This window comes from Oryx dammah, unplaced genomic scaffold, assembly GCF_014754425.2.
Source record: "Oryx dammah isolate SB20612 unplaced genomic scaffold, SCBI_Odam_1.1 HiC_scaffold_26, whole genome shotgun sequence".
NCBI classification, from domain to species: domain Eukaryota; kingdom Metazoa; phylum Chordata; class Mammalia; order Artiodactyla; family Bovidae; genus Oryx; species Oryx dammah.
Genome location: NW_024070210.1, coordinates 47766518 through 47779382, shown reverse-complemented (window position 1 = coordinate 47779382; position 12865 = coordinate 47766518). Strand labels below are relative to the sequence as shown.

The window sequence follows — 12865 nt, the reverse complement described above, 5'->3', positions numbered from 1 at the left end:
TTATTCATGATTTGCAGGGTGCTTTTATGGGTCTGCTTTTGAAGTCATTGTGTTTAATATTCTAAAATTGTGAAGTGTATAGTACAGTTGCCTGGAAATGACTACTAAATGTTGTTTATATGGCATTTTTATATTTGGCAAAGACTTTCTATTTTCCTTATGTTTATGTATTTTTCAAAATACTAGGAATTGTACATGAAAAACAGAAAAGAAATTACATTTTAAATAAATCCTTTAACTATGTATGTATCTTTATTTGAAGAGAATTTTGGGAGATTTGAACTGAATTTATTAGAATTCATTTATTTATTTATTAGAATGCTTTCATTTGCAAGTAACTGAGAAACCCAATTTAAACTGTTTAAAGGATGTTTAAAGGATGGCTCGTGGGTAAAGAATCTGCCTGTAATACAGGAAACACAGAAGATGTGGATTCAGTCCCTGGGTCAGGAAGATCCCCTGGAGGAGGAAATGGCAACCCACTCACTCCAGTATTCTTGCCTGGAAAATTTCTTGGACAGAGGAGCTTGATGGGCTACAGTCCACAGGGTCACAAAGAATCAGACACGACTGAGCATGCACAGGAATAAGCAATATTTAAAGGAATTTATTTGCTTACATCGGAGAAGTCAATGGCAACCCAATCCAGTACTCTTGCCTTGAAAATCCCATGAACGGAGGAGCCTGGTAGGCTGCAGTCCAGAGGGTAGAGAAGAGTCAGACACGACTGAGCAACTTCACTTTCACTTTTCACTTTCATGCATTGGAGAAGGAAATGGCAACCCACTCCAGTGTTCTTGCCTGGAGAATCCCAGGGATGGAGGAGCCTGGTGGGCTGCCGTCTATTGGGTCGCACAGAGTCGGACACGACTGAAGCGACTTGGCAGCAACAGCATTTGCTTACATAACTAAAAAACTAAAGGTGTGTTACTTGTTGGTTAAAGCTTGATCCAACAGCTTAACTGTATCACTAAGAACTCAAGTTTCCTTCTGCCTTATTCTTTTCATAATTCCATAGTATTAGCTTTATTCTAGTGCTGGCTCCTCCCACAGTTTCAAAACCGACAGCAACAATTTTGGCTTGTGTGGTTTCTACATTTGTATCCAGCAGGGGGCGTTTTCCCAATTTTTCGCTCTCCAACTTTGGTAATACAAAATCACAGGCTTCATTCTGAAAACGCAGTTTAGGTAAAAAATCCATCCCTGTGTCAATCATTGTAGCAAGGAGGATGGAAATATGCCTACTGGTTTAAGTTGCTAATTAACTGCCCTTGGAGGTGGAGGTGAGGCCAGTCCCGTTCAGATTACACGCTGATGTTTGGAGGATAGGTACCTCAGTGCCATGTCCAGTGTATGATTCAAGGAAGGGAAGAGAGGTCAGCCATCCATCCCCTCTGCCAGATATAATTAGATGGTTTTTCTGTGTTTCTGTTTCAGTCTTACAGTGTTTTTCTTTATGTTTTTGTCACATTAGCAGATTGTTTGCAACAGAAAACTATTTGGCAGCTATTAATGCATACAACTTAGCCATAAGACTAAATAATAAGATTCCACTACTGTATTTGAATCGGGCTGCTTGCCACCTAAAACTGAAAAATTTACACAAGGCCATCGAAGATTCTTCTAAGGTATGTGTGTATTTATATATATTGCTTTAAAATTGTTCTGCTCCCATGATTGATTGAAATGATGGCTTTATCTTTTGTCGGGTAGATTTAAATAATTGAGATGCAATGATTTTAAGAATCTTCTTGCTTATTACATATTTTTACTGAAAAAAAGTTTTTTTATGGAAAAGTTATTGGTGTAGTTTGAGATTTCAAGTTAGATTAGAGATACCTTATCAATTGCCTTAGTGTCTCAGTTGAAGTTCAAAAGGAAATTAGTAAATGGTAGTCAGTTTGTACCCACCTTTTTTCTTAATAAAGTTTTGGAGACAGTGGGAGACAGAAAGAGACTTGATGTAACGACAGCTTGCACAATAGAAGGATATCTCCATAATCATTTTTACATTTTCAGAGTAATTTAGTATATCCTAATTTCCATTGTGAATAGCATGTCATTATCTTAAACTTCTAGTTTTTTCTTCTTTTTTCCATATCAAAGTAACATTTTAAGGGAAACTCACATGCAAAATCTGTTATGTGTTTCCTTGAGATTGAGACTATGAAGGGAAACAATTAAGTCCTCATACTTCAATCTCATTAAGTTATTGAAGATTTGACAATATTTTCATGATCCAGTTTTCATTTTACTAGCACAATTTCATGTACAAATATTTATTGAATGACTAAATAAACTGAATCACCAAATTTGAATATAAAAGCATTATACATAGTATGTTTATTATTGGAATTAATAACATTAACTAAATTAATGCTATTTAACCATCTCTGCTAGTAAAGGTAAAGCTGTAAAAGTTTCAAATGATAAACCAAAACCTAAGTCTGGGGGTAAGGGAATGATCTCATATAGGAACAGTCAAACAAGCCCTAAAATTGTTCAACATAAATGTATGTATTTGATAAATTCCTGTCCAGTTAAGCCAAAATTTTAGGTGGGTGAGGGCCTGAGGCTTGTTTTAAGGTTGAATTTTATCCTGTTTTTGCTCAAGCTTAAATTGGGAAATTATGTTTTTCCCTATTTTTTTCTGTAAGGCCCTAGAAATATTGACACCTCCTGTGGCAGACAACGCTAATGCAAGAATGAAGGCACACATACGTCGTGGAACAGCATTCTGTCAACTAGAATTGTATGTAGAAGGTAAGAGATGAAATGTTTTAAGTTCCAGGTTATACTCTGAAAAAAAATGTCATTGCCATTATTCAAGATGACTCCATTATTTTATACTTTTAGCGTTTAATTTATTCTTTGTAATTTATCTGGCAAAAGATGACTTGAAATATTTTAAAAAATCATTGTAGAAGGGATTTAATGCAAGTTATAAATATCTCCCTAGCTCTAGGGAGATGCTGTAATATCAGACAACTTTTTGTGGAAAAAATGTGTGATAAAGGATATAAATGAATCATTTAAGAAATAATGGAAATTTTAAAATTAGCTTCTTTGGTCAGACACACAGATAGCACATATACACATACGCATGCTCAGTTGTGTCTAACTCTCTGTGACCCCATGGACTGTAGCCCGCCAGGCTCCTCTGTCTGGGAAATTTTCCAGGCAAGCATATTGGAGTGATTTGCCATTTCCTACTCCAGGACAGACATACATACATGCATGCATAAGCTCAGAAACAATTGATGTAGCACAGTGCATGATCAATTGCTTATTTTTGTGAGAATGTACTAAGGTTTTTAATTCAGTCGCATGTATGTAGAAGCCATATTTATTTGATTTTTAGTGTTTTAACTTCTTTTGTTTTTCGTTTTTAATGTACTTAAGAACTGTTTGCAGTTATTCATGTTGTCCCAGAGTTTTATCTTCAATGCTCTTCTCATACGCCCTCACCCAGATACTCTTCATTTACGACCTAAAGGCCTAATTCCTGATAATGTCTTGCCAGGAAATGGGCTCTAGCTTATAAAGTTTTCTATTTCTGACTTGTTTGTAAGCTTGTTTCTGTCATTTTTAGATTTTTCTAACCAAAGCATCCAAATTAGGCTTATGTGCCTATCCTTTCTTTGAGTCATACCCAGCTTCATGAGGATAAAAATTATCAAGACAGGAATGAAACACTGTAAGCATTCTTTAGGAGTTACAGCATCATAGACTTTTCTGAACTTAAAGACTTTATTGAACCTTCATTTTAAAGATGAGAAAATGGAGGCTTGGAGACATTAAGTGATTTGCCTGAAGTGGCATGTCAAATCTATAGCACCTGGAACTCAAGTTTCCTTGGTGGTTGGTGGTTTAGTCCCTAATTTGTGTCCAACTCTTGTGACCACATGGACTGTAGCCCACCAGGTTCCTCTGTCTGTGGGATTTCCCAGACAAAAATACTGGAATGGATTGCCATTTCCTTCTCCAGGGGATTTTCCCAACCCAGGGATCGAACCTGTGTCTTACGCATTGCAGGAGGATTCTTTACCACTGAGCCACCAGAGTTATTCACAAAGAAATTATTCCCACTGAATTTTTTGGTAAAGATTTAGATTCAGTAATATATTTTTAACATCCAATCTACAATGCTTTTCTTTTTAACCGATTTTTCACAAAGAAATTTTATAGATAGGATAACTACAAAAAAAAGCACAAACTGTAGTCTATGAGTTATATAAAGTATAGATTAAGTCTACCAAAATTAATTTTTAGGATCTAGAATTTTGAAATAAGACAACATTAATTACTTTTTAATTGAGGTGATAAAAGTGTCCTTTTGATATATGAGTTTTGAGTCTGTTCATGCTTTAATGAGTTTAAGCTGTTAGCCTATTTGTATTTCAGTTTAAAATTACTGTTTCTTACTGAATCTTGGTTAAAATCATTGTAGTTATTTCTGAAATTACTTAAAAATTTCTTTAGTCTAGACATGTATGTGAAAATGGGAATCTGACCAAAACCTATTACTTACGCTGAAGCATGGATTTAACGATTTTTTTTTATTTTTAAAAAATGTTGTCTAGATAACACAGGTACTTAGAAAATATTTTATTGATCATCATTGCTATATAAATATAGGCCTACAGGATTATGAAGCTGCTCTTAAGATTGATCCATCCAACAAAATTGTACAAAATGATGCTGAGAAGATTCGGAATATAATTCAAGGAACAGAACTAGAATCTAAATGACTACAAGAAGCAACTAGGTATTGTTCTAAGTTTAACAAAATAACTAGAGGCATTAGAAATCTGTGCATATTATGGCTGATTATACAGAATCACTTTGTCTTTAGTTCCATAGAGGGCAGAATATTATAAATCTGTAGAAAAGGAAATGTTTGATTTGAATGGTTTTTGAATAAGTAAGTCAAAATAAGAATAATTATTTAAATTATTTGTTTCATATTACTACAGGATTTTTTTTGTTACTGAATTCAGCTTTCCCTTATGACTAACAATATATTTGTTGATGTGATTACTAGGACACTTACTGATTCATTTTTAACAAGAAGTTTAAAATAAAAGATTGTGTTTATAAAATATTTTTATTTGTATTAACTACTCAATTTAATTGTTTGAATGCTTGGCCTTGGTATAATCAATATTGATGTTTCCACTTAGTTTCTAAATGCACAGAACCTTCTTTTAAAAAAATACTGCTCCACTACCTGTTGTTTTAGGTTAGACCAGTTTACCTTTAGTATTACTAAAACAACTTTTTGGAAAACCTTATCTTCAGCTGTAGGGAGTGTCGCCAAAGCATGAGGTAAAGTCACTCAGTCGTGTCTGACTCTTTGCGACCCCATGGACTGTAGCCTACCAGGCTCCTCCCTCCATGGGATTTTCCAGGCAAGAGTACTGGAGTGGGTTGCCATTTCCTTCTCCAGGGGATCTTCCCAATCCAGGGATCGAACCCGGGTCTCCCACATTCCAGGGAGACGCTTTAACCATGGATCATATTTTATAATACTATCTGATGATGATTACTTTTCTAGTAAGATTGTTTTCTAGTACTGTCAAGTATACCAGGAAAAAAAAAAAACAGACAGCAAAGGGTGAAAATGTTAACTTAGAATATTGTGATACTGGCACTGGATTGCACCACCAGTTGTGTTGTATCACTGTGATGGTGCAAGCATTAAGCAAAACCAGCACAGCTTCCCTTTTGCATATAACAGTTGTCACAATTCTCTGTGATTATATTTAGGGGTTTTTTAAGGAAAACCACGAAATTTTTAGGAATAAGTTTTACAGTATTTGGTCATCAGATGTCATTCAGTGGATCATAAAACAGTCTTTTTTTAAAAAAAAAAAGATGTAATACTTTTGAATAGGTAAGAGCATCCTAGTTCAGCAACCTTTAAACTTTTACTTCTATAAAGCAACTCTTGATAACTTCAGTAGCAGTCCTGCCCAGTTATCAGAACTTCTGGTGACATAGGATTGCTTTTTGTTACAATCAGCCCTGGTTTGTTTTTATTTTTAAAAATAAATGTAACCAAAGTAAAGGTGGTTATCTGGGAAATGGCGTCACCGTAGACCCAGAGATGGAAGCCTCATGTTAACGGTGGCAGAGATAACCCATCAACTTAGGTCCCAGAATGACTTTGCAGATCAGATCTACTTACCCATCCTGAACCACTTGTCTGTTATGTGGGAGAAAAATGAACTTTTATCTTAAGTATGAAAAAACAAAAAAGGTGGTTCTTCTGTATATCATGTTCCGGTTTGACATTCAGAATACTTTAACCAACCTAGTCTTTTCTCAGGCTCTTCCTATTGCAGGAAAAACGGGGCACGAGAGGATGGTCACATCCCGGGTCTCAATGAATCCCAGGGACAGGCCATCAGGTTAGGTTGGTAGGCTTTGGGCAGGAAAGAATTCAAAAGCGAGTCATAGTAAAGTGAAAGCAGGTTTATTTAGAGATGCACATTCCATAGACAGAATACAGGCCATCTCAGAAGGTGAGAGCTGTGCCCAGGTGTGGGAGTAGTTAGTTTTATGGGCTGGGTAGTTTCATAGGCCTACCGAGTGGGAGAATTATTCCTGCTATCTTGGAGAAAGGGCAGAGATTTCCAGCAATTGGGCCATGCCCACTTGTTGGCCTTTTCCAGTCTGCCTCGGAACTGTCATGGCACTTGTGGCTGTGTCATTTAGTTAGTGTATTAGAATGAGCATGTAATGAGGCTTAGGGGCTGCTGGTAGTCAAAAACCTTCCATCATCTTAGACCTACTTGGTTCTAACCAGTTTTTTCTCTATCCTCAATGACTGTGGCATTCTTTTAAAGGCTGTGCCCTGTTCCCTTCCCTCCTATCTCATTCCTATTACATCCCAATCAGAAACAAAAACCTGGGCCCAATAGTTAGCCTAAGCACAAAGGATCTATTTTTGGAGGAGGTAAAAGGGAGTTTTAAGTAGTTAGTTATTGTTTTTGACCCTATCCTATAAGTCTTGGTTTAAAAGCAATAGATACTCATTTGTATTCATGAACTACTTGACCTTTTTTGAGCAAATCTTCTGTTAAGGGACTTTTGTCTTAGACTGAAGTAGTGATAGAGTTAAATTAGAGATATGCACATTCCCATTTCATTTATGATAAAAGCATTCTTCCCAAATAGAGTTATCATCAAAACTTAAGAGTAAAAGATTGTTAAAAGGAAAAATTATTATGGTAGTCTTTAGACATAACCTAACCACGGAAGAACTGTACGAAAAAGATCTTCACGACCCAGATAGTCATGATGATGTGATCACTAATCTAGAACCAGACATCTTGGAATGTGAAGTCAAGTGGGCCTTAGAAAGCATCACTACGAACAAAGCTACTGGAGGTGATGGAATTCCAATTGAGCTGTTTCAAATCCTGAAAGATGATGCTGTGCAAGTGCTGCACTCAATATGCCAACAAGTTTGGAAAACTCAGCAGTGGCCACAGAACTGGAAAAGGTCAGTTTTCATTCCAATCCCAAAGAAAGGCAATGCCAAAGAATGCTCAAACTGCTGCACAATTGCATTCATCTCACACGATAGTAAAGTAATGCTCAAAATTCTCCAAGCCAGGCTTCAGCAATATGTGAACCGTGAACTCCCTGATGTTCAAGCTGGTTTTAGAAAAGGCAGAGGAACCAGAGATCAAATTGCCAACATCCGCTGGATCATGGAAAAGCAAGAGAGTTCCAGAAAAACATCTATTTCTGCTTTATTGACTATGCCAAAGCCTTTGACTGTGTGGATCACAAGAAACTGTGGAAAATTCTGAAAGAGATGGGAATACCAGACCACCTAACCTGCCTCTTGAGAAATCTGTATGCAGGTCAGGAAGCAAGAGTTAGAACTGGACATGGAACAACAGACTGGTTCCAAATAGAAAAAGGAGTGCGTCAAGGCTGTATATTGTCACCCTACTTATTTGACTTCTATGCGGAGTACATCATGAGAAACACTGGGCTGGAAGAAACACAAGCTGGAATCAAGATTGCCTGGAGAAATATCAATAACCTCAGATATGCAGATGACACCACCCTTAGGGCAGAAAGTGAAGAGGAACTAAAAAGCCTCTTGATGAAAGTGAAAGAGGAGAGTGAAAAAGTTGGCCTAAAGCTTAACATTCAGAAAATGAAGATCATGGCATCCGGTCCCATCACTTCATGGGAAATAGATGGGGAAACAGTGGGAACAGTGTCAGACTATTTTTGGGGGCTCCAGAATCACTGCAGATGGTGACTGCAGCCATGAAATTAAAAGACGCTTACTCCTTGGAAGAAAAGTTATGATCAACCTAGATAGCATATTCAAAAGCAGAGACATTACTTTGCCGACTAAGGTCTGTCTAGTCAAGGCTATGGTTTTTCCAGTGGTCATGTATGGATGTGAGAGTTGGACTGTGAAGAAGGCTGAGCGCCGAAGAATTGATGCTTTTGAACTGTGGTGTTGGAGAAGACTCTTGAGAGTCCCTTGGACTGCAAGGAGATCCAACCAGTCCATTCTGAAGGAGATCAGCCCTGGGATTTCTTTGGAAGGAATGATGCTAAAGCTGAAACTCCAGTACTTTGGCCACCTCACGCGAAAAGTTGACTCATTGGAAAAAACTCTGATGCTGGGAGGGATTGAGGGCAGGAGGAGAAGAGGATGACCAAGGATGAGACGGCTGGATGTCATCACGGACTCGATGGACGTGAGTCTGAGTGAACTCCGGGAGATGGTGATGAACAGGGAGACCTGGCGTGCTGCGATTCATGGGGTTGCAAAGAGTCGGACACGACTGAGTGACTGAACTGAACTGAACTTAGACATAACCAAGTCAAACAAGGAAAGATTTATTACTTGCAGCAAGTAAAGAGAACACTAGGGACTTTCCCCCAAGCTCCAAAATTGGGGAAGTTTTAAGCTAAAGGTGCATCCATATTCATGAAACAGCTTGAGCAAAGAATTCTCCTTGGAGTTGGCAAAGTAAACAGAGCTCCAAGCGGTAGTTGATTGAAGTTAGGAGTGTTAGAAAAGGTCCAACATCATCATCCCTTAGCTTCCAGTAGATCTGGTGGTTGAGCCCTGGTTGTTGTTCAGTTGCTAAGTCATGTCTGACTCTATATGACCCCATGGACTGCAGCACACCAGGCTCCCCTGTCCTTCACTATGTCCCAGAGTTTGCTCAAATTCATGTCCATTGAGTCAGTGATGCTATTTAACCATCTCATCTTCTGCCGTCCGCTTCTCTTCTTGCCTTCAATCTTTCCCAGCATCAGAGTCTTTTTCAGTAAGTCAGCTCTTTGCATCAGGTGGCCAGAGTATTGGAGCTTCAGCATTAGTCCGTCCAATTGATCTCCTTTAGCATTGATTGGTTTGACATCCTTGCTGTCCAAGGGACACTCGAGTGTTTTCAGTACCACAGTTCGAAAGCATCAATTCTTCAGAGCTCAGCCTTCTTTATGGTCCAACTCTGAGCCCTGGAGGGGGTTAAATTCTTCAGAACAACTCAAGAAACTGCTTCAGGCTAATCTTTACCACCAAAAGAAAGAAAGCAAAGTCGCTCAGTCATGTCCAACTGTTTGTGACCCCATGGACCGTAGCCTACCACAATCCTCTGTCCATGGGATTTTCCAGGCAAGAGTATTGGAATAGGTTGCCATTTCCTTCTCCAGAGGATCTTCCCAACCCAGGGATCAAACCTGGGCTTCCCACATTTGTAGGCAGATGCTTTACCATCTGAGCCACCAGGAAAGTTACCACTGAAGCGGACTTGGACGTCTTTATTTGATTTGTTATCTTTGCTGTTGTTCCTTGCCTGATAAGAGTCCTTTACTCTTTTGTTCCCATAAGATCATTGTTATCAAGACCTGTTCAAGGTCAAGCATTGTGACCAGGCTTAGATCACAAAATGGTTTAAGCCTCAAATGACTTCTCTTTTATCAAAAACTATATCTGGTTTTTTTCTCCAGGGACCCCCTACCCCATCTGCTTACACAAGGATGAGACCTAATTAAAAAACTGGCTCAGAGAAGCCTGTTTAGAGTTTGGTCAAGGAAAGAACACTTGGCATTGGTAAGCCAGGTTTTTTCCAACACACCTCATCTATGTGGAGAATAAAGGGAAAGGACTTTTGCATATACTATCTGGGTGAAAAAGTTGGTATGTGGTCTCCTAATAATCCTGAAAACAAGGGTGTGTTTCATTATGTTACTAAATTGATCTGCCTCAGTCTCACTCTCAAAGACCCTAGAGCACCCTCAAGACTGACCCATCTGCAAGATCAGAGTCATATTAACCAGGCTCAGGAGAGTAAGTAAAACAGATTACATACTTATTCCTAATGCAATAATCAGAAATTGACTGAGGATGTTCATGGTCATGGTAGGTTAAATGAAAATTCATTTCTCTTTATAAGCAGATTAGATAGGGTAAATCATAAATTTGCTTGACAGACATGGACTCAGAACAAAGATAATTAGTTTAATGAATGGACTGTTTCATGGCATCATGCATCCAGTTCTACATAACAAGCTTCCTTTTTCCTAAAATGTTTAGGCTAATTCTCTTTGTTTACAAGCATTAAAACATACTTCACTATAACTAACTCTCTTGTACTAACAATAAAACCAGGTTAACTCTTCAGGTCACTACAAGGTTACCAGTATCATCTGTTTGAGATGTGATTTGCCTCTTTTTTTTCCTATGAAAGAACATTAATAGAGGAATTTATTTAGTTGATATTGTGATTCCCCCTTATAAAATGTTTAAAAGGAATATGACTCCTAAGGCCATCTCTCTTCTTAAGACACTCTCTTCAGGGAACTACTTTTTTTTTTTAAGGCGCTACTTTTGACAGTACTTAGAAAACACTTCATTTTAGCCTTTGTATGACCTAAATAAGCATGGTTTTTATTTAATAAATGGACTGCCTTGTATAGTACCTAGAATGTAATAAACTCAGCATAATTTTGAACTATTATATATAGTAAAAACCAACATTATTTGGTCAAATATTAATTAGATTATTGATGAGGTAAAATTATATTTATGATAGTCTTTTTTTTTAAGTCTATTAATTTATTGAGTAAAAATGAAATCATCGTCAGACATATTAAATTCAGTTTGGTTTGAATTTGGCTGATGTCCATTTGCAGCAGAGATGAATGAAGGGAGAGAGAAGACACAGTGATGCTGGCAAAGGGACACCAAACAAGGCCATTTTCCATTAATTATGAAGGCAGGCATCACACAGCCAGCGTGAGTCATTAGCAAAGGGGGACGTGATACTGAATGAGCAGCGACAAAACCAAAGTAAGCCAGAACTTGGAAGAAGAGAGAGGCCAGAGCTTTCAGAGGACAAAATGCAGCAGGGGCTGCATGGAGAGCAGCGCTGGGCAGGGAGCTGCCCGCTCACTTGGGGAACACCGTGATCACGTCATAGCCCTCGGGTGGAGTGACCCGTTCCCGGGCATGCTTTTCACAGTAGGTCTGATCCTCCACGAAGAAATGGCCCTTCTGTTTCAGGTTGGTGCCACAGTCGGTGCACACGTAACACTCGGGGTGGCGGTGACGTTCCCGCAGCTTCACGAACACGCCGACAATGCCAGTGCTACATTTGTCACACACGGGCAGCTTCTGGGCGTTTCCAATTGAGGCAGCCACTTTGGTGACCGGAGCCTTAACACTTCTGAATCCTGAGGGCTTGTTGGGATCCCCTTTCTCCTCAGACTCCAGGATTTCCTGCAAAACCAGGAACGAAGTGGACTGTTTCGGAGGCTCATTTAACTCCTGTTTCTCCTGAAGCATCTCGTAAACTTCAGATTCTTTGTCGATGACAAGTCCGCTTGGGAGCTGAGAATGGTCTAAGGCTCTGCTATTCGTCTCCTGCCCACTGGCTGCTGTCTTTGACTCCAAGGCGTTGTTGAAGCTGGAGATATTTTCAGAGGAGTAGAGGCCAGCTGGGTTGTTGTACTGGTTTGTGATGACCCTGGGAGCAGAGCTGGAGGCGGGTGAGGCAGTAAAGGGCACAGCACTCCGGTTGTGGGCGCTTCCTATGTGGAGGGCCTCTTGGGGTTCAGAGGCTAAATTCATCTTGTATGGGTGACGTTTCCCTTCCTCTGTCACCAGAGGAGACCAGATTTTCTGTTCAGATCTGGCTACTGTGAGAGTCATGTTGTCTGTGCAGCCTTTGATTTTGTTCTGAGCTTCCAAATGTGTCATATTGCTGGTATTTTCCCCATCGATGGCTGTGATTACATCTCCAACACATAAATTACCTATAGCAGCCTTGCTTCCGGGAGTGACCCGGGAAATGGCGAGAGGCTGCTCGAAGTCCTTGCCCCCCACGAGGCGGAAGTCCCAGGGTCCCGGGCCCTGCAGGACTATTTGCAGGGTGGTCATGGCGCGGCGACGGCGCGTGGCGACCCGAGGGGACAGATGGGGCAGGACGCGGAGCGGCGAACTGGGCTCCCTGGCAGCTGTCGGAGAAAGTATGATAGTCTTTTAGTTTGTAGCTAAAAGAGGAAAAAGACCTAAACAAACTGGTAAAATATTCCTTTGGGAAGATAAGCCTTTAGTTTAACTTAATGCTGTATTTAAAGAAATAATCAGTCAGTGAAAGTGAAAGTGCTAGTCACTCCATCGTGTCCGACTCTTTGTGACCCCGTGGGCTGTAACCCACCAGGCTTCTCTGTCCATGGAATTCTCCAAGCAAGAATACTGGAGTGGGTTGCCATTTCCTCCTCCAGGGGATCTTCCCAACTCAGGGATTGAACCCAGGTCTCCCGCTTTGCAGGCAGATTCTTGACCAACTGAACCACCAGGGAAGACAATCAG

General features: G+C 39.5%; 2 protein-coding genes across 5 annotated transcripts in view; one reads left to right on the top strand and one right to left on the bottom strand.

Annotated features, from left to right (window-relative positions):
• DNAAF4 (dynein axonemal assembly factor 4) overlaps positions 1–5320 on the top strand; it is a 68342-nt gene extending 63022 nt beyond the window's left edge. Inside the window, exons 7-9 of one of the 4 annotated variants that reach the window (XM_040226579.1) lie at positions 1478–1628; positions 2658–2763; positions 4639–5320. In XM_040226579.1, the coding sequence (XP_040082513.1) occupies positions 1478–1628; positions 2658–2763; positions 4639–4751 (370 nt within the window). In that variant the 3' untranslated portion in view covers positions 4752–5320. Of the gene's footprint in view, positions 1–1474; positions 1629–2657; positions 2764–4638 lie in introns of all 4 variants that reach the window. The other 3 variants (XM_040226578.1, XM_040226577.1, XM_040226580.1) reach the window with 3 other exon arrangements.
• Positions 5321–11086: 5766 nt separating this feature from the next.
• On the bottom strand, positions 11087–12510 carry LOC120853021 (PDZ and LIM domain protein 1-like). The gene has a single exon (XM_040226576.1). The coding sequence runs from the start codon at positions 12428–12430 to the stop codon at positions 11441–11443; it is 990 nt and encodes a 329-aa protein (XP_040082510.1). The 5' UTR covers positions 12431–12510; the 3' UTR covers positions 11087–11440.
• Between the last annotated feature and the right edge of the window lie 355 nt (positions 12511–12865).

Coding starts and splice junctions, on each gene's coding strand:
- LOC120853021 (XM_040226576.1), bottom strand. CDS start 12,430: ATGACCACCCTGCAAATAGTCCTGCAGGGCCCGGGACCCTGGGACTTC.